The sequence below is a fragment of the Copadichromis virginalis genome, linkage group LG19, assembly GCF_057382275.1.
Source record: "Copadichromis virginalis isolate Kocher_CV1m ecotype Utaka linkage group LG19, C_Virginalis_male_GT1.1, whole genome shotgun sequence".
NCBI lineage: Eukaryota > Metazoa > Chordata > Actinopteri > Cichliformes > Cichlidae > Copadichromis > Copadichromis virginalis.
The window spans coordinates 8306525-8324882 of NC_140636.1; the positions used below are offsets into that span (position 1 = coordinate 8306525).

General features: G+C 38.6%; 1 protein-coding gene across 2 annotated transcripts in view; it reads right to left on the bottom strand.

The window, feature by feature from the left end:
* Window positions 1-18358, bottom strand: part of npas3 (neuronal PAS domain protein 3) — a 363595-nt gene that overhangs the window by 16709 nt on the left and 328528 nt on the right. For both annotated transcript variants that reach the window (XM_085441080.1, XM_085441081.1), the window contains exons 7-9: window positions 16544-16662; window positions 11872-12065; window positions 9265-9371 (exon numbers count right to left, since the gene is read on the bottom strand). In XM_085441080.1, the coding sequence (XP_085297206.1) occupies window positions 9265-9371; window positions 11872-12065; window positions 16544-16662 (420 nt within the window). The remainder of the gene's footprint in view (window positions 1-9264; window positions 9372-11871; window positions 12066-16543; window positions 16663-18358) is intronic.

Below are 18358 nucleotides of genomic sequence, written 5' to 3' on the forward strand. Positions count from 1 at the left end.
ACCGTTACACCTACCTTACAGGTCAGTGTGTGCACGGTCAAATTAGTCTTCAGATGTTATCCTTGCACAGCAAATTATTAATTACAAATCATTAGCCAATAACTATACTTTGGGTAATGCTCCTTTCTTACTGTTAGAATCGCCAGAATTTACAAAATTGACTTAATGGTCTGTTCAATATTATGCAAAACAAGCAACTGAGTCCATAAACTAATGTGCTACTCTATGTGTCTAACTTTAAACCTTATCCAACTGCAAAGGGGTTTGTTATAAAAAGCAAACATTTGTTATGAAGGCAAATACTATCCATAGATACGAGATCTGGTGTTTTATAGGCTGTAAATATGCTTTTTAATACTGTAAATGTTGGGGTTTTAACTTGGGAGCCTAAATGACCCAACTGCACTTCCTGTGTGGTTGTTACTGTGAATGACACAGACAATATTTCCATATTATGTTGCAATGGATTCCACTTTCCAAGATTTGAATTCTTGGGTGTTGCACAGTTTCTGCTAACAGAATTTAAGTTTTATTATACAAAAATAATAAGCTTCAGGCTACCTTCTTGAGTTTTTTACTGGGAATAACAGAAATATGCTCAGAAATCTGTATGATAGCAAGAAAATGAAGGCATGAATATCAAATGTATTTAGAAATCAGCTGTTTGTTCTTTTTGCAAGCACTGAATACCTACTCATAGAAACCAAACTACAATAACAGTATTGGAAATAAGGAAGCTGTAGTGGTCAAAATGAAGCAGCCACCTGGGCCTGGTAAAGATGAATGAGTTAGGCCAACAGATGAGAGCAGAGACATTTCGGCTTGGACACTATGGTCCAGCCTCTGTCCATCTGTTCACACCATCCTCTTTGTCTCTCCCTCCATCTTTGAATCACTCACTTGCTGATCACCCACTAATGAAGGAGAGAGGGAGAGAGAGGGAGTGCTGGAGGCTCGCCCGAGGCTGCAGGAGAGAGACCAATAGATTAAAGGAGTTCTATTCCCTTTTAAAGTCTCTCCACCTCACTTTTTCCCCTTCTTTTCCTCTGGCGTGCTTGCTTTCTTTCACTAAGTGTCACACTTTTGACTTTTGCCATTGTTCTTCTGTTTATCTCTCACTGTTTGTTTCCCTTCTCTACACCTCTGGTCTTTCATTTTTTTCCTTTTTTAGTGTGTTTTAGTGTTTTTTTGCTTGTCTTCCCCTATCTCTTCTTCATTTTGAATCTGTTGGATTTCCCATGTAGTTTCATCTACCTTTCAGATTACCTTTACCTCATTTACCCTGTGCCACATTAACCTGTAATTTATGACAGTGTAATTGCTTCATGGAAATAGCTTTTCAGTGTGTCAAAAATTTGAAGGATGAAGGTCTGCAGGAAAAGACAGTTTGTGAGTGTGTGTCTGTATTTATACCACCATGTTTCCATGGCTCTAGCCCTCTGTTGCCCTCTTCTGGTCAGCTCTGGTATAGTTCAAAAACCTTCCATTCAAGTTCTTTAACCACATCAAGCTTTTTTTAAAGCCTTACATGCACGAGAGCCTTACAATCCTCCTTCTGAGTTAGCTTCATTAATTTCTTCCTCCAAACTATCAGCTTGTCTATTAGATCCCATTCCTTCAAGACTGCTCAAGAAAGTCCTGCCATAAATTGATGCTTCAATCTTACATATGATCAATCTGTCTCTATTAATGGGCTACGTACCAAAGGCCTATAAGACAGCATTAATTACAGCATTACTTAAAAAGGCATCACTTGACCCAGCCACGTGTCTTAGCTAATTATAGGCCAATCACCAACCTTGCTGTTATCTCAAAAATCCTTGAAAGAGTAAGTGTAAAACAGCTAACTGATCATCTGCACAGGAATGGCTTATTTGAAGAGTTTCAGTCAGGTTTCAGAGCTCATCACAGCTCAGAAACAGCTTTAGTGAAGGTTAAAAATGATACTTTTATGGCCTCTGACAGTGGACTCATCTCTGTGTTCACCTCAATGCAGCGTTCGATACTGTTGACCATAATATTCTATTACAGTGATTAGAGCATGTTGTAGTTTATAAAGGTAGTGGTTTGTAGTTGTTGAAATCATATCTATATAACAGACTAATTATTGAGTTCTACAGTTCTACTACGACCACATCTGTTTACATTATTTATGCTTCCCTTAGGCAGCATCATTTATTCTCATTGCTATGCAGATGATACCCAGCTCTAACTGTCAATGAAGTCGGATGACACACATCATTTAGTTTGCTCAGAGGGGGTCGTTTGATTGTTCAGGATTTATGAATAATCTCTATTATTTTAAGGTCTTACACTTAATAGAGACACGAGGAGCCCTTCCCAAAGGACTGGTGTATTATCCAGGGTCCTGGTTCATCATATTTTGTTTATTTCAGAACAAATCATTGCAGCAAAAGCCAGAAGCTGCTAGTGCTGCAATGATAGCTCTCAGGATGATAGCTCTCTCTTCAGCAGCATATGACTCCAATCTTGGTTTTGCATTTACTTGAGAATTCTGATTTTACTGCATGTCCTGAACTGTTTACTCTAATATTAAATGTACATACAGACTTCATAGACTGATGTAGGGCAGTAAGCAATACGACATTATTTTGACACTGTGTTCTGTTTCTCAGTGGAAAAATGACAAGTTGAGAGTGATGGATCTGACCCACTAATGCCATAACATGGCACTAATTGAGGCCCCAGATTAAGATAGGACTGATTTATCCTGTTAGGTCTGGGGGAAGCCTAACTGAGGGGGTCTAATTTAGTCTGATTGTACATAAAAGATTTAAAGAAGCTCAACCTTGAACAGGAACCCTTTGTTGTGATTTGGCGCTATATAAATAAAATTGAATTGAATTGAATTGCGATACCTAAAATAAGTTCACCAGTACCAGTCACAGATGGCACTTTATTGCTCAATGACTAGTTTCATACTTAAATACATTTACTAAGAAGTACTCTTATGTTGCCATTGCTGGATCTGAGGACTTCTTTCACCACTTTCGTATTTCATTGATTTCAGATACTTTAGTTAGAACACGTCGCAAAATTGATGGAAAAAAGTTGAAGTGAATATGCAGATTTATCTACTCAAAACAAGAACTTCAAGTTAAAGGAAAGTCACAGAAAAGTCGCCAAATGACGCTCCTGTAACTTTGTCCGGTGTTTTCTACAGTTTATGTTTGTATGCCCTTTTTCCTCACTTGTCCCTAAAGACTCAGTTTTTGTGTGTTTTACTAATATTACATGTGTGGGTAGATTCACAGGTGTGTGTGTGTGTGTGTGCATTTTGTATGCAACAGATAAAAAAAAATGCCGTTCAGTGTGTGTGGATTCATTAAAGGCAGTGTTGGTCTAGAGACCAGCTCTACTAAAACGCCTGCAGGCTTAAATCCACCGAGCTTTCTCTTCTGTGCTAGTCTCTCACTCTCTCTCATTCTTTTATTTTCCTCTGCGTTTGCATGTCTCTCGATCATCTGTTTCACTCCCAAACATCCTGGCTGTCTTTCACTATTGTATCGCCTTCTCCTTTGCTAATTCTAAATGTCTTTTTCCAACTTCATATATGTCCAAACCTCCTTTTGTCTGAAAATATGAAATTCTTTTTTCTTCCTGATTGTTTCCCTAGAAAAGCCAGCTTCCCCCATGTCTTGCTTCAACTCTGACAATCAGAATTTCTCTTTGTGTCTTTTTTCTACATTGTCTGGGATTTTTCTTTTTATTTGCTTCTATTGTTAAAAAAAACAACTAATGCATCTAGTCTCTATTCTCTTTATGTCTCTCCCTCTCTTTTAAGTTGGGAGGTTCAGACCTGCAAAAACTTTGCAACTAACCTGAAAATGGTTAAACAAAGTAACCAAATATCTTTTTACTACTGTATTTTATACATTAGCAGTTCTCTGCTGTTTTACAAGTCTGCATCTTCCAAGTAATTTCTCATTTGTAGTACTGATGTTAGTAACTTTGTCAAAATTGGGATGCCTGAACATATGAAAATGCTTACATGGTTGTAGGCAAGTAACTTGTACACCAGTTAAATACTGTCGGTGTTTTCTACATTGAAAATGACATAGTTCTTACTGGTAAAAGTTATTCAGACTTTATTACCACACATTTGACAATGACATTTCTTTTCAGGGTTGTCTTGCTTACTGTCTGCGGTCCATAGAATATTGTTAGACCGTATTGTTAGACGAATAATGGCAAAGAAAATATGATAAATGAAAGTAGCACTAAATCTTTCCTGGTACAAAATGTTTAGATTCCACATGTGTAACAAACTCTTTGGCTGTCCACCGCCCTCAGTCTAAAATGTGCCAATGATGATTAATGACTAGTTTGTCATGATGAATCCTTGAAATATTAAATCCCAGAATTTTCTGTCTTAGATGTAACATCGTCAACCTATATATCCTTTTCTATGTAACAGCACTGACCCAACAAATACAGTTTTGGCAGGCTGTGACACATCACCAAAATCTATCAATCAAAGCTAAATGGGCAAAGGTCAGTGCAGAACCAGGCTCAGGGAGCCATCAGCCATGACCGGCTGAAGAGGGTGAAGAGATTAATTCCCATAAATTTGATTAAAACATGATATTAAGAAAAGACCTAGAAATCTTTTTTGTCTCTAATTTTCTTTTAAATTCAATTATTAATCCAAATTGAAAGATTTGGATTAATAATTGAATTGAACTGTCCAAAAAAAAACAGAAATTCATTCAAAATAAGTCATTAAAATTTCTGTCTTCTAGGCCAACTGTCTCGGATCAAATTCACAGCCACTGTGACATATGTTCTGATGTTAGGTTTTAATCTTTCAGAACCTTTTCTGCTTTTGTTTTCAAAACTCTTTCAAACTTTTATGTGGACTGCCTTGAGCAGTACCGCTGGGTAGCTGTGCTGTCTGAACCACTGCCATCCTAACAAGCTGTATTTTGATTTACTGTCTATTACCTGGAGCACACACATCATGTCACCTAGTCACTCATGAGAGAGGTCAGACACAGGCAAGAATGAGTGACACTAGTGTTGTGTTCATCAGTCATTATGAAAACATGAACTTTTCAAAAGCACTTCTTTTTTTTAAGCAACTTGATGCCTAACACAGATCACAATAGATTCTAACACATCTTCACCTTCATGTAATGGATGTGCTTGTCTTCTATAAAACCAACTGAACATTTTTCCCTATCACTCCGTTAAACTACAACACCATCTTCTAATTTCTCCTTTCTTTGCAAAGTTCTTCTCGCTTTCTTCTATTTCCTTAATTCTCTTTTGCTACTTATAATGCATTTTGTGACCCTTCTCACTATGTGAAAACATGGGAATTATCCCATCTTCATCCTTCCTCTTTTCTCATTCTTCCTGCCCCTTTTGAAAAAGACATGAAACGGCTCGTCAGCCTGTCTCTCCGTGTGAAAATTAGCATTTTGTCCTGCCTTTTTTTCTGTCTGTAAATCACTAGTTCCCATCTCTATCCCTTTCTTTGAGAAAAGATGAATTTCTCTCCCAGCCCTTGTGCTGAGTATTTCTTTCCTCTTCGTGCCGACAAATCACTCTTTTCCGTTTCCCCCCTTTCTTTGTGAAAAGGAAAGTTCACCCTTTATCTCTTCCTTCTCTTTCTCTCTGTTCTCTGAGTGGAAACGAGGACAGATTGACTTTGAGATCTGACCTGAGCTTAGACCAGCTGTCAGCAGGTAATGATAGAGACTTAGAGAGAGACGCCTCTTCACAGAGAGGGATCATGCTTCGTCCTCCACTTGAAAAGAAGCCTTTTAAAATTTAGATCCCTGTTGAGAGAATAGGCTATCCCTCTAAAATATACCTTGATCGAGTCCCTAACTATCTGACTCATGTTGCAATGGGGTAACCAGAAGCAGATGTGGAAATCCCACCCAAAAAAAAAATCGGAGAGTGTGAGCTGCTGCTGTTCCACAAAAACAGGAAAATTGAAGTGCAGAAAGTCTGTTTCTCAACTGAAAATGATGAATGATTCAAAGATCGGTTACGATTTAACTGAGAAGATTCTGAATTGGGGATGTAGTTTGAGTACAGGCACATAGAGGTGGAGGCCTGGTATGTCTAGTATTTAGTCTGGCTCTTCTTTCACACAAACATCCAGTGCAAAGAGCTCATTTTGATTGGCCAGAACACAAAGAACACAAAAACTAAAAGAACATGCCTCTAAATCACTGTATTAAATAATTATCTTACATTTAAAGGTATCAAGATGAAAAACCAAGCCAATATAAATAAAACTGGATGTTACTCTTTATTTTTGTGTTTGCATTTGATGTCCACACAAACGTTTTCTGTCGCTATCCAATTAGCCAGAAAGTTCCCCCATGTCTGCAGAAAAAAAAGTTAGGAATCATTAGCCTGCCTGTCTGAAATCAGCTTCCACACAATCAGCAGCGAGTTCATAAAGCCACCGAATGAAACCGCCCCAAAGAAAGGCTGATTTTAGAACAATCTGACCGCGCTCCATTTGACGGTGAGGATGGAAAGAAAAAAAGAGAAAAGACATGGAGAACCTCAGTGCCCTGTAGCCATCTATTTCTGAAAGCCCCCCTTTCACAGAGGAAATTAATTTTGAAAGAGGAAGAATAAAATGAACAGCAGAGGTGACTGGAGGTGCTGTATTAGACTACGCTCAACTAAAACCAAGTCATTTAAACCGTTGGCTGGCAGATTGCCTCCCTGACCTCACATCCTCACTGCAGACAGAGAGGAATAATCTCCCTCAATACTTCCCCCTTTTTTTTTGTTTTACACATCCTAACCTGCCCCCCTCCCCTTATTCTGCCTGACCCCGCCAGGCCGCCATAGAGCCACTTCCTGATTGCCACTCTGGATGTTCAGAGCTCAGGAACTTTTGGAGAAGGTAATTGAAAAAGTTTCAGGGAGCTCCATGCTGGTATATTTTCTTGCCTTTTTTTTTGTTGATGAGCTATGTGACATGTTTCATTTGTGTCACAACAGCAGTAAGGGCCGGTGTCGGGAGTCAGAGCTTAAAGAGACCGGCAAAAATCTCTATTTGCAGAGAAATGATGAGGTAAGTACAGTAAGTACAGTCATTTAAGGGCCCTCCTTTCCAGTGAAAGTTAGCAGACCTTTAGGACTAATAGAATAATTTGCAACACAGTATCAAATAATTTCTTTTAACATAACACTGACAGCAAAGGCTTAAAGTCAGTTCCCTCTGTTTTCAGAGTGCATGTAAAAAAATCAAACCAGCAGGAGACCACTAGCTACACTAAAATCAAACACTGCCATTTGTGCGTGTGTGATTTATTTTCTTTCACTGTTCAGCAACAAGGAGACCCCTTCTTAATACCACTAAATGCACTATGATTGGTCTGTTGTTTCTACAACCAATAGAAATGGGCTTCAAATGAAAAAAAAAAATCAAAGGCCCTCCCTATTTAAAATAAATGACAATATCTTTATTTTTACACAGGCCTTCGTCCAGGAATAAAAACACTGAAGCCTTTCTAGTGGTATGCCATCAACAGTGGCCTTCCACACATTTCCACCAGTGTAATATTCCAATTTTCAAAACCTTCACAAGGGAAAGAGCCTAAACAAACGTTAACACCAAGCTCAAACATAAACCCAAATTTAACTCAAATCAAATGGAGTGCTTCTTATATAGTACCATTTTACTCTAGTATGTCTCATTCACCCAAGTACTTTGTTCTACATCTACAAGTGTTTTCCATCTAATATTCACACTCTGATGAACACATCACGAGCAACATGGGGTTCGATATCTTGCCCAGTGATACTTTGGAACTCAGACTGGAGCAGTCAGAGATCAAACTACCAACCTTGCGGTTAGTAGATGACCTGTTCTGCTTTCTGAGCCACAGCCAGGCTAAAAGAAGGAGAACAAACTGCAGCCTCAAACAGAGATGAACTAAATGCATCTTCAGACAAATAAAGATTATAGGAAATAATTAAAGTCATCATAGTGCCAATAAATTTATAGATTAAGTTAAAGTCAATGCAATTTTATTTATATAGCACCAAATCCCAACAACAGATGCCTCAAGGCACTTGGTGAAAACCCCAAGCAAAAGTGAAAAGGAAAAATGCCCTTTGAACAGGAAGAAACTGCCACCAATGAGGGGAGGAAGAGAGAATAAAAAGCTTCCTTTGGTTAAGGTGTAGATGTAGTGGGACAAAAAGGCCAGTTAAGAACATAGGCCCTAGACCTATGTTCTTAATAAGATGTAAATTGTAATACACTGAGTAAAATGATACTGGCAAACAAACTGGTCTGGGTTTTTTTTTGTCTTGATGCATACTGAATTATCCAGGTAAGGAAATCCCAGAAAGTTGATTCTGTTCATCTGGATGTAGAGTTTTCAGTGGAAGAAACATTTCGTTCTTTCAGAGTATTAATGTAAACCAGCTTCTGAGGGCAGTTTTCATCATATTCAATAGTCATTCCACATCTCTGAGAATGTTGGTTCCATGACTTTTCTGAGCAGTTTGAGTAATTTAAACCAAATCTCAGAAAAGTTAGCATTTTATTGCTTTTACAGCTTTTATTGATACAGTTCGCAAATCACTGCTTTAAGCCTTCAAACCACGTTAATAGAAAAGGGTCTTCAGAGAAATATCTGTGCCTTATATCTGAATGCAATCAGCCGCAGTGGACAATATTTGACAGAATCTGACTGTAGCTGCCCGTGTTCGACTCCCATCACGCCAGCTGTCCTTGCTGTGCCGCTTGTTATTATTTGGCGTTCTGCCTAAATGCCTTCACTACCTCAGACAAACCGTGAAACGCTGTGCTGCTCTGAACGCCTCCTCAGTTTTTACCGCCACTGTAAAGATGTGACTGCAGCAACAAACAGCACGCCGCAAATCATCCAGACAGCCACTAAACATGGATACCAAGCCTCTGCTTGGGTGTGTGTCAGAGGGTGCATTATGCCTCCTGACAAGGGTAATAAGATTGCAGAGTTGCTTCTGTGCAAAAACTTTTCAAAGATACAGGAGAGCAGGGATTCTCTATAAGTGGTTTTAAACTTTGAAGAGGGAAATCTAGCAGTATGACTGCTATGAAACAAATGTACAGATTCACTGGATTAGAGGTAAAGTACATTAAACTAGTGTTTAACCTGTAGGCAAAAAATGCTGAAAAGCTGGCTTATAAACTGCTAGTTCCAAAGTTACTAAGGAAAAAATTCTTTTGCCCAATCAGAGAACAGCACTCAGTCAGGTGGTTCCAATACTCACAGTCAAGGTGACTCTGTCTGATCCCCTCCACATCTTCAGCATGAATAAACTGGTAGCACCTCTTCCCCACAATGTCCACTGGAGTCAGGTCCATGTAGTCACTGATTCTGAAACAAAGAGTACACGTTCCAAAGTGGTAAATGGTAAATGGACTGGCTCTTCTTCAGCACTTTTCCAGTCTACTTGAGCACTCGAGCATTCACATTCAGAGAGCAACTTAAGGTTCAGGATACTTTGGCCTTGCAGACTGGAGCAGCCAGGAATCGGACCAATAACCTTCCAGTTAGTAGATCATCTGCTATACCTCCTGATCTACAGCCACCCCTAGTGGAAGCTCCACTCTATGTGTAATACACAAATACATGTCTAAAAGGCCCCATGATTTTGATTTTTTTTTTTAAATTTCACTTAAATGAAGCTTCACAGGTTTCACTTCTTTCAAAGTTCTAAACTTTTTGGTCATCATTTGTTTTTTACGCCACTTTCAACAAAACACCACAACCACACGCTGGTTATGTTATTCAGTTGCATTCGTTTAGCTTTTTCTGTTTGATATTTTCCAAAATGTTGTGTTGTCTGACATCTCTTTGGTTTCTGAACTGTTGTTAAGATTTCTGAAGTGCTGCTGAGTTTTCGAGATTTCTTCGTGCTTTACAGAACGTTGTTGTCTTTTCAATTTTGTTGATATGTTTCTGAAATGTTCTAAAATGGCACCTCGGGGCCACCGTATCTATTAGCCAGCGGTCAGCAAAAATTGAAGAAAGAATCTAATTCTGATAATCAATAACAAAGATTATATTTGCTCCTTTATAAGTGGAATTGCTGATGAAAGAATATCCACTTCCCCATGTTCTATTCTGTTGCTTTGCTTTGGATGATAATCTTGCATCCATATCCCACCACAATAAGCTGCATGGAAGTGGAAATGTTGTGAAACTTTGAAATACATAGCTTGTCACACTGAGACAATTTTCTTTCTGCAGTTCTGGTATTCGATGATTACGAAGTCTGATTCAGGGGAGGCAAAAAAAGCTAATAAACCCAACAACAGAGACTGAAGCTGCCTGTCTATTGTACAGGTAACACATGTGAGCTTTAAAAAGCTTTAATTTGAACAAATTTGCCACAGGATAGACAGAACAATTTCCCCAGTTTCATTGTGACAGCGAGTGGGCGGTGGGAGGACTAATGTCTGGCAGGCAGATAACAGCACACTCTGTTCTTTAGAAAAACCCATCCTCCCATTTTCTCATTCTCTTAGAAACTCATCCTCAAAATGGGGCTGTAATGGGAGCGACACTTGCCTGTTCACCACAGAGACGCTTTCTGTCGCTGCGCACTGAATATCATCATCTGCCTCGCATTGTGTCCCTTTTTTCCACCCACCAATAAAGCAATCTGCCTACTATCATTTTCCCCTCCTCTCTTTCTATAATAAAACATGAAGGTTTTTTTTTTTTGCCTGATATGAATCTCCTTGGTTGGCCGGTTAACTCCTGCATGAGATCCTGATACCTATCTGCTTTATCTGGACAGAGCAAAGGAGATGGATCCATCAGAGACATATTTCACTGTTAAACCGGGGAGGATTGGGTCAGGGTTCTCATGAATAAGATGCTCTGACAGGGAAGGCAACTTTTCTTCTTGAACAGCAGGTGTGAAAGATGAATGCAGAAGTAGTCGGTAGTCAGTTTTTTTGGTATAATTTCTTGTGATATTTAATCACAATATAAGTGGAGCACTCTAAAATGTCCAATCAAAATAAACCAAGATGAACAGATAATTTTGTAGATAAAAAACTCCTTAAACATATCATTTACTCAGCAATACTATGTTCATATGTATCAGCCGAAATATTATGTACACAATGTGTGTGTAATATAAGGTGATATAAGTCAGTACATCATTAACTGATCATCAGAATCTGTGACTGCCTCTATAAAAGCTGACATTTTGGTAGTTTGCTCATCAGGAGCATTCAGGTATGTGTTAACACAATGTCAGGAGGAAAGACATCTATAACTATCTTAAAGAAATAATTGCTGCCCATCAATCTGGGAAATTTCAGGGTCATTCCAAGCAATTTGAAGTTGTATTAAAAGAAAGATAATCGACAAGTGAAAAACATTGAAGACAGTTGCCGATCTTCTCAGGAGTGGACGTCTCACCAAATTCACCCCAAGGTCAGACTGTGTAAAATACCTAAGAGCAAAGTTGAGCGGAAAGTGGAATCAGAAATTTATGTTATATTGACCGAGAATGTTTTTAGTGTCATTCACTTACACTCAAGTTTAAACACTGGCAACTTTCAGTGCTACCCCTCAACCTTCTAGTATCAATTTCAAAACCCGTCTTCTTCTCAAGTTATCGAAATCACAAGATTTTCAGAAAACTTGCCCAAAACAGTAAACAAGTTCTAAACTTTGACTTGAAACAAACGAAACTGTTTCCAGTCACTCAGTAGACAGTGTTAAAGACAGCTAGTGTTTACTTCTGCAGCACATTCAGCAATAAGTGCAGCTGAGATTCTTTTCATAAAAACTATTGTGCACTCTTTTTCAACAGATGACAAAAACAAAACAAAAAAACTCAGTTTTTCTGCTCTACCTGTTCTCACAGTAGACAATCTTTAGGTCCATGTTGACTCGGGTCACGAACATTTGGCAGTCAATGCGAACCTCGTTGATTGTTGGCGGCGGGAGAGCGTGAGCCACCGCCACCATCCCCATGATCTGATTGGGCACTGAGCGGCTGTGCGTCAGAGCCATCCTGATCCGCAGGCGCCCTGTGACGTGGATCACCTGAAGGGGAAAAAACAAGTAAAGGAAAGTCAGAGAACTTTTTCAAATGAAAACAAGCATTCACCTACATTTCTTTCTTTGTATTGAGAATCAGGATGTATGATAATGCAACTTTTGGCCTCAAAGAAGCTAAAGAAAGACATCAGCTCAGACTTTGTATAGGTGATAACTATGAAGCACTAATAACCTGTATGCTGGTCAGCTCAAACTTGATGTCCAATTTAGAGGTGGACAAAAATTATACCAGTGTCATTATGTGTATGTAAGTGCAAATGTCTGTACTAATATATGATTATGTTTATCTGCTTGTCTGGAACAGGTTTCACTTATAAATGAGCCTGGTTCTGCCGGAGGTTTCTTCCTGTTAAAAGGGAGTTTTTCCTTCCCACTGTTGCCAAAGTGCTTGCTCATAGGGGGTCACATGATTGTTGGGTTTTTCTCTGTATCTATGAAGCGCCTTGAGGCGACTTTTGTTGTGATTTGGCGCTATATAAATAAAATTGAATTGAATTGAATTGAAATGAGACACTGAGTCTCAATGGGCACTACGTATATAAATAAAGGCAAAATAAAATTGAAAAAATACATATGTGAATATCTGTTTTGTATCGTAGTCTCTACTAAAATACAAATGTGCTCTATTCTCATTGGGTGGCCGTAGCTCACGAGGTAAAGCACTTCCTCTACAAAGTGGAAGGCCGGCTCTTCAATCACCTACTCCTCTTGTCTGCGTGTCGAAGCATCCTTTAGCAAGATACTGAACTCCGAGTTCCCCTCAAGCTATCTATTGGAGTGTGTGAAGTTAAAATGTGCTTGTTTAAATGTGTGTAAATGGATAAGAAAGTGCTTTGAGTGCTCAAATAGACTAGAAAAGTACTATATAAGTACCAGTCTGTTTAGGTCTCCCAATTATTATGCTAGTAAACTTTATATAAATCTTTATGAGGATACTGGCACTTCTTCCTTATCTTCATCTATCATCATATTAATGCCCAAATGCCCAACATCCAAACTTACCAAAAACTCTCAAACAAGTTTGAGCTATCAAAGAACCATTTCCATGTGTGTCCTCCAAAGTAAGGACCACATAAAATATGTGTCCTGTGGTTATGTGTCCCAGCTCATAAACAAAAACACAAACTGGTCCACACAAAAACTTGTTTCACACAAAAGCTGAAAAAGCAAAGTAAACATACTTCCTGTGCTATATTTTTGATAATGCTAGTGTTTGAATTGAGTCTCTATTCCATTCATGGTTCAGACAATGTATTAATGAAATCTGTAAGTTCTTTTAGTGATTTTGTTTTGTCTTTGACAGCTTTTCCTCTGTCTTTCCTCTGCTGTCTGCCATCATTCCTGAGGAGAATTGAATGTATTAGTCAGGGATAAACCACGAGTGACCCCACATACACACACATTGACGCACAAACAAGGCAGCCCAAAGAATCCCCTTTAATCCGGCTTCTCGATCTGTGAATAGTGAGACGGTCGCAGAGCTTAGAGTCCTGATGTTACACCTATACATGCATATTTTCTTTCTGCAGAAAAAAATCACAAACCTAAGCATGGGAACAAGATCAAACCAAGGTTACTGTAACTGCAAAAGCGGAAGAAAAACAGACAAGTCCTTCACTGTAATAGACAGCCAAAGTTCTAGTGTCACTTTCATCTAACATTTTTTTTCCACATAAATTTTAAAGTCTCAGAAGTGTGAACTGAAAGCCCAGTTCTGTTAAGTTCACTTCATTCAGATCAGATGACAAGGGCAGTGCACTTTTTAGCCATATTATTTAACACAATGTAGGAGAGTGAAATAATGACACAGGAATCGAGAAAAGTGTACTGAAACTGATTTTCAAGAATTGTTGTGAAGAGCTGTAGTAACTACAGACAGATAAAGTTGATGAAGCTAGGTTTAGAAGAGAGTTGACAATTACTACCAGTATGGCTTCATGTTGATAAAAGAGCAGTACAAATGCGATGCTTGCTTTGAGAGTGTTGATGGAGAAGTATGGACGAGGTTAGAAGGAGTTCAGTTCAATTCAATTTTATTTATACAGTGCCCAAATCACAACAACAGTCGCCTCAAGGCGCTTTAAATTGTAAGGTAGACCCTACAATAATACATACAGAGAAAAACCCAACAATCATATGACTTCCTATGAGCACTTTGGCAACAGTGGAAAGAAAAACTCCCTTTTAACAGGAAGAAACCTCCGGCAGAACCAGGCACAGGGAGGGGCAGCTGTCTGACACGGCCGGTTGGGGTGAGAGAAGGACAAAACAGGACAAAAGACATGCTGTGGAAGTTTCTTTGTGGATTTAGAGACACCTGATAGGGTTCCAAGACAGGAAGTGTGGTACTGCAAGTCAAGAGTGGCACAGAAGTATTTGAGGATGGTATAGGGCATGCAGAGAGATAACAGGAATCTGTTCTAAGCCTGTTCTTGTTTGCAGCGGTGATAGATGGGAGTATACATGGACTATTGTCTATGCAGATGATGACTGAGTCAGAGTAGACAGTAAGGGGAAGAAAGCCTGGAGAGGTAAAGGTATACTCTGGAGAGAAGAGGAATGAAAGTCAGTAGAAGCAAGACAGAATACACGTGTGAATGAGAGGGAGGCAGGTTTAAGAGTGATGATGCAAAGAGCAGAAGTCATGAAGAAGATTTATGGATGGAGTAAACGGAGGACATGCAGAGCATTGCTGTCTTAGAGAGGATGCTAGGGTGAGATACAGATGCAGGAAGATGACTGGTAAAGGCAGCAGCTGACAGACAAACATACACAATGGCATGAAAAGTGTTTCCCCCCTTCCTGAGTTTCTATTTTTTTTATATGTTTATCAAAGTTCAATGTTTCAAATCACCAAATAAATGTAAATATTAGACAAAGATACCACAAGTAAACAAAAAATGCAGTTTCTTAATGAAGGTGTTTATTATTAAGGGGGAAAAGAAAAGAAATCCAAACCTAAATGGCCCTGTAAAAAACCTAAATGGCCCCCAGAAAAAGTAGACCAAAAGACAGACAGCATATTGCGATAGAAGGAAATTCAGGACCAAATTATAATAAAATAAGTAGCTGAGATTCTCAACCTGGAAAAGGTTATAAGGCCATTTCTAAAGCTGTGGGACTCCAGCAAACCACAGTGCTGGAGTCAAATGGTAAAAACATGGAACAGTGGTGAACAAAATTAACCCAAGTTCAATGACGACTCATCCAAGAGGTCACAGAAGACCCCAGAACAACATCCCAAGAACTGCAGGCCTCACTTGCCTCATTTAAGGTTCATGACCCCACCATAAGAAAGAAACTGGGCAAAATGGCATCCATGGTGAAGTTCCAAGACTGCTTACTGCTGGATATGTAAAGCGCTTTGGGGTCCTTAGGGACTAGTAAAGCGCTATATAAATACAGGCCATTTACCATAAGCAAAAGGAACATAAAGGCTCATCTCACGTTTGCATAAAAACATCTTAATGATCCCCAAGACCTTTGGGAAAAGAGTCTGTGGACAGACGAGGCAAGAGTTGAACTTTTTGGACGGTGTGTGTCCCGTTACATCTGTCATAAAACTAACAGAACATTTTTGAAAAGGAACATCATGTCAACAGTAAAATATGGTGGTGCTATTGTGATGGTCTGGGGCTGTTTTCCTGCCTCAGGACCTGGAAGACTTGCTGTGGTAAGTGGAACCTTGAATTCTGCTGTCTACCAAAACATCCTGAAGGAGAATGTCCGGCGATCTGTTCGTGACCTCAAACTGAAGTGCACTTGGGTTCAAACTGAAGACTTTGGAGTGGCCTAGTCAAAGTCCTAAACTGAATCCGATTGAGATGCTGTGGCATGACCTTGACAACCCTCCACAGCGATGTAAAAGACTTATTGGTTTAGGGAGCAATTCCTTTTTTTTTGCACATGGCCATGTAGGTTTGGGTTTTGTTCCCCTAATAATAAACACTTTAGAAACTGCATTTTGTGTTTACTTGTGTTATCTTTGTCTAATATTTAAATTTGTTTAATGATCTGAAACATTTAAGTGTGACAAACAAAAAATAGGAGGCATGATGAAGGCAAAGACTTTTCAAACTACTGTATATAGAAAAGGAGACACATAAGCATGCAAAGTACCTATTTTTTCATTACATTATAAATTTCCATGTGAATCACAGATTAAAAACAGTAATGAGTTGATTTGTCCTCAAGCAGATGAAGGGAGATGATCATACCCATGTTAGAAAATCCAGTCTTTCAAAAATTTAGCAGCAACTCCATAATTTGTTAGATGGTTTTTGTAATTTTGCCTGGGTACACACAGTTTAAATCAAATAATTAATATGTGATTGAAGAAAGATTGACTTTCAGCTTCAACACAAGAGGTTTTTATGAAAAACTTCATAGTGACTTTTCTTTTCCCCCTTCTCCACAGTTCCAGTTTTAGAATTCAACTTATTTTTGCGATACATTGTTCTGACCTTATATCCTGAGGACTTGATGTGCACGCCTCTCTTTGTGAGTGTAGATTTCATCCGGATGAAGAAGGACCGTTCCAGGGAGTTATCAGGAGCCAGAAGACTGGGACTGCTGGATTCGACTGTGACAAAAACAGACAATACGAAAACTGAGTCTGATAAATGTTTCTTTTTCTGAGTGTATTATGCAAAATAAACTGAATGAAAAAAAAATCACACAACGCTCTATAAGATTAATTTAGTTCTATATTCCAAATGTCAAACAAAACACTTAAAATGTAACAGGTAAGTTGAAATAGTTTTAAAGAAGCCTTTTTGTTTTGGTATTTTTTTAAAAAGTCATCATACAAGGATATGATTTACAACTTGAATAAATGCTTCCAGTAAGGTTATGCCATCAACTGCTAGTTTTAAGTCTTCTTGCTTCCTTGTAAGTCTTTACTGTATGGGCATGTTTAACAACCACCAAGGTAATTAAAGTCAACAAAAACTAAAAACTAAACCTACACGTGCAAAAACATTTTAGTTCAGTAAAAAAAAAATAAATACAGAAAACCAGACTTTTCATAAAAAATATATTTATATATACACACATGCAATTTAATGTATGTACATTTTGAATAATTTCAAGTAAGAAATCCCAATATAGAACACTTAATTATGCAAGTTATTAATCAGACTGAAACTAAATAACCTAAAGTCCAGGTGGAATGAAACTGAAAACAGTGCATAGCAACAATAATAAAAAAAAGATTAGTTTACTTTATGATGGTTCACCAAAAGTGTACAGCGCAGAAAACTGTAATTGGCTCAAACACAAGTGAAGCATTTTTAAATGGGTGTATAACAAATAAACACATTCATACTGTCAGTTCAGCCAGTCAACCAATCACAGCTGCAGTCAACCCGTCAATCAAATCAAAGCAGCTCATGACACTCAAACGGGGAAATGTCAAAACACATCAGAAGAGGACGACGCAGCGATTAGATCCAAAGTAAAGGGTTAAGGTTAACAGCTTGAAAACGACAATCTTCTGATATTAGAACTATTAAAATAAGCCTCATGTAATTGTTGAAAGACTGAAATTTGATGCTTCCTTTAGCAAAGTTAAAATTGCTCAGACGACTCCTAACTGATAGGTTAACAGCCTGTGGCAGCCTGACCCTTCACAACATGAAATCCTCACACAAGAAGTCAATTTTTTCAGCAGCCTTCAAAGTTCAGCCAGTGAGCTTACATCAAATCAGGAGGTAGCAATGCTTACGTAAGGTGAGATGCTTCATTTGTCAGCAGCTGTCAGCTTTCAGAAATCAGCTGCATATTCATAACTTCTCCGTCCATCAGAGGAAGCGATGTGAGGAGAGACAGCCAGGAAATGTTCCCTTACACTTAAACACGATGACCAACAGTGTTCAGTACAAACACAATCCAGGTTGCTTAAGTGTACAAATGTCAAAATTCACTTGGAATTAAGCATGGCAATATGGGAGTGTTATTGTTGTAGCATTATTCCCAGATGTGTCTGGAGTGCTGTACTTGTGAATGTGTAACAGTGTATTCAGATTTTCAAGAGTTGAAGCTGGTTAAGGTTACAGAAAGGTTGTGATCATGTAAGTTCAATCAGACTCACCAAATTATTTTTCTTTGAACTAATCCACAGACTTTGGAGTCAAAACCTGTGTAGAATTTCCATGTAGCCCCAACCACCTCCTGCTGACTCATACACAGTTTGTGAATGCATTATTTCATTCACTGAAAAACACAACACTGCATCTCTGTGTAACTCAGTCAGGGATTATGTTGCTCCTAAACACAGT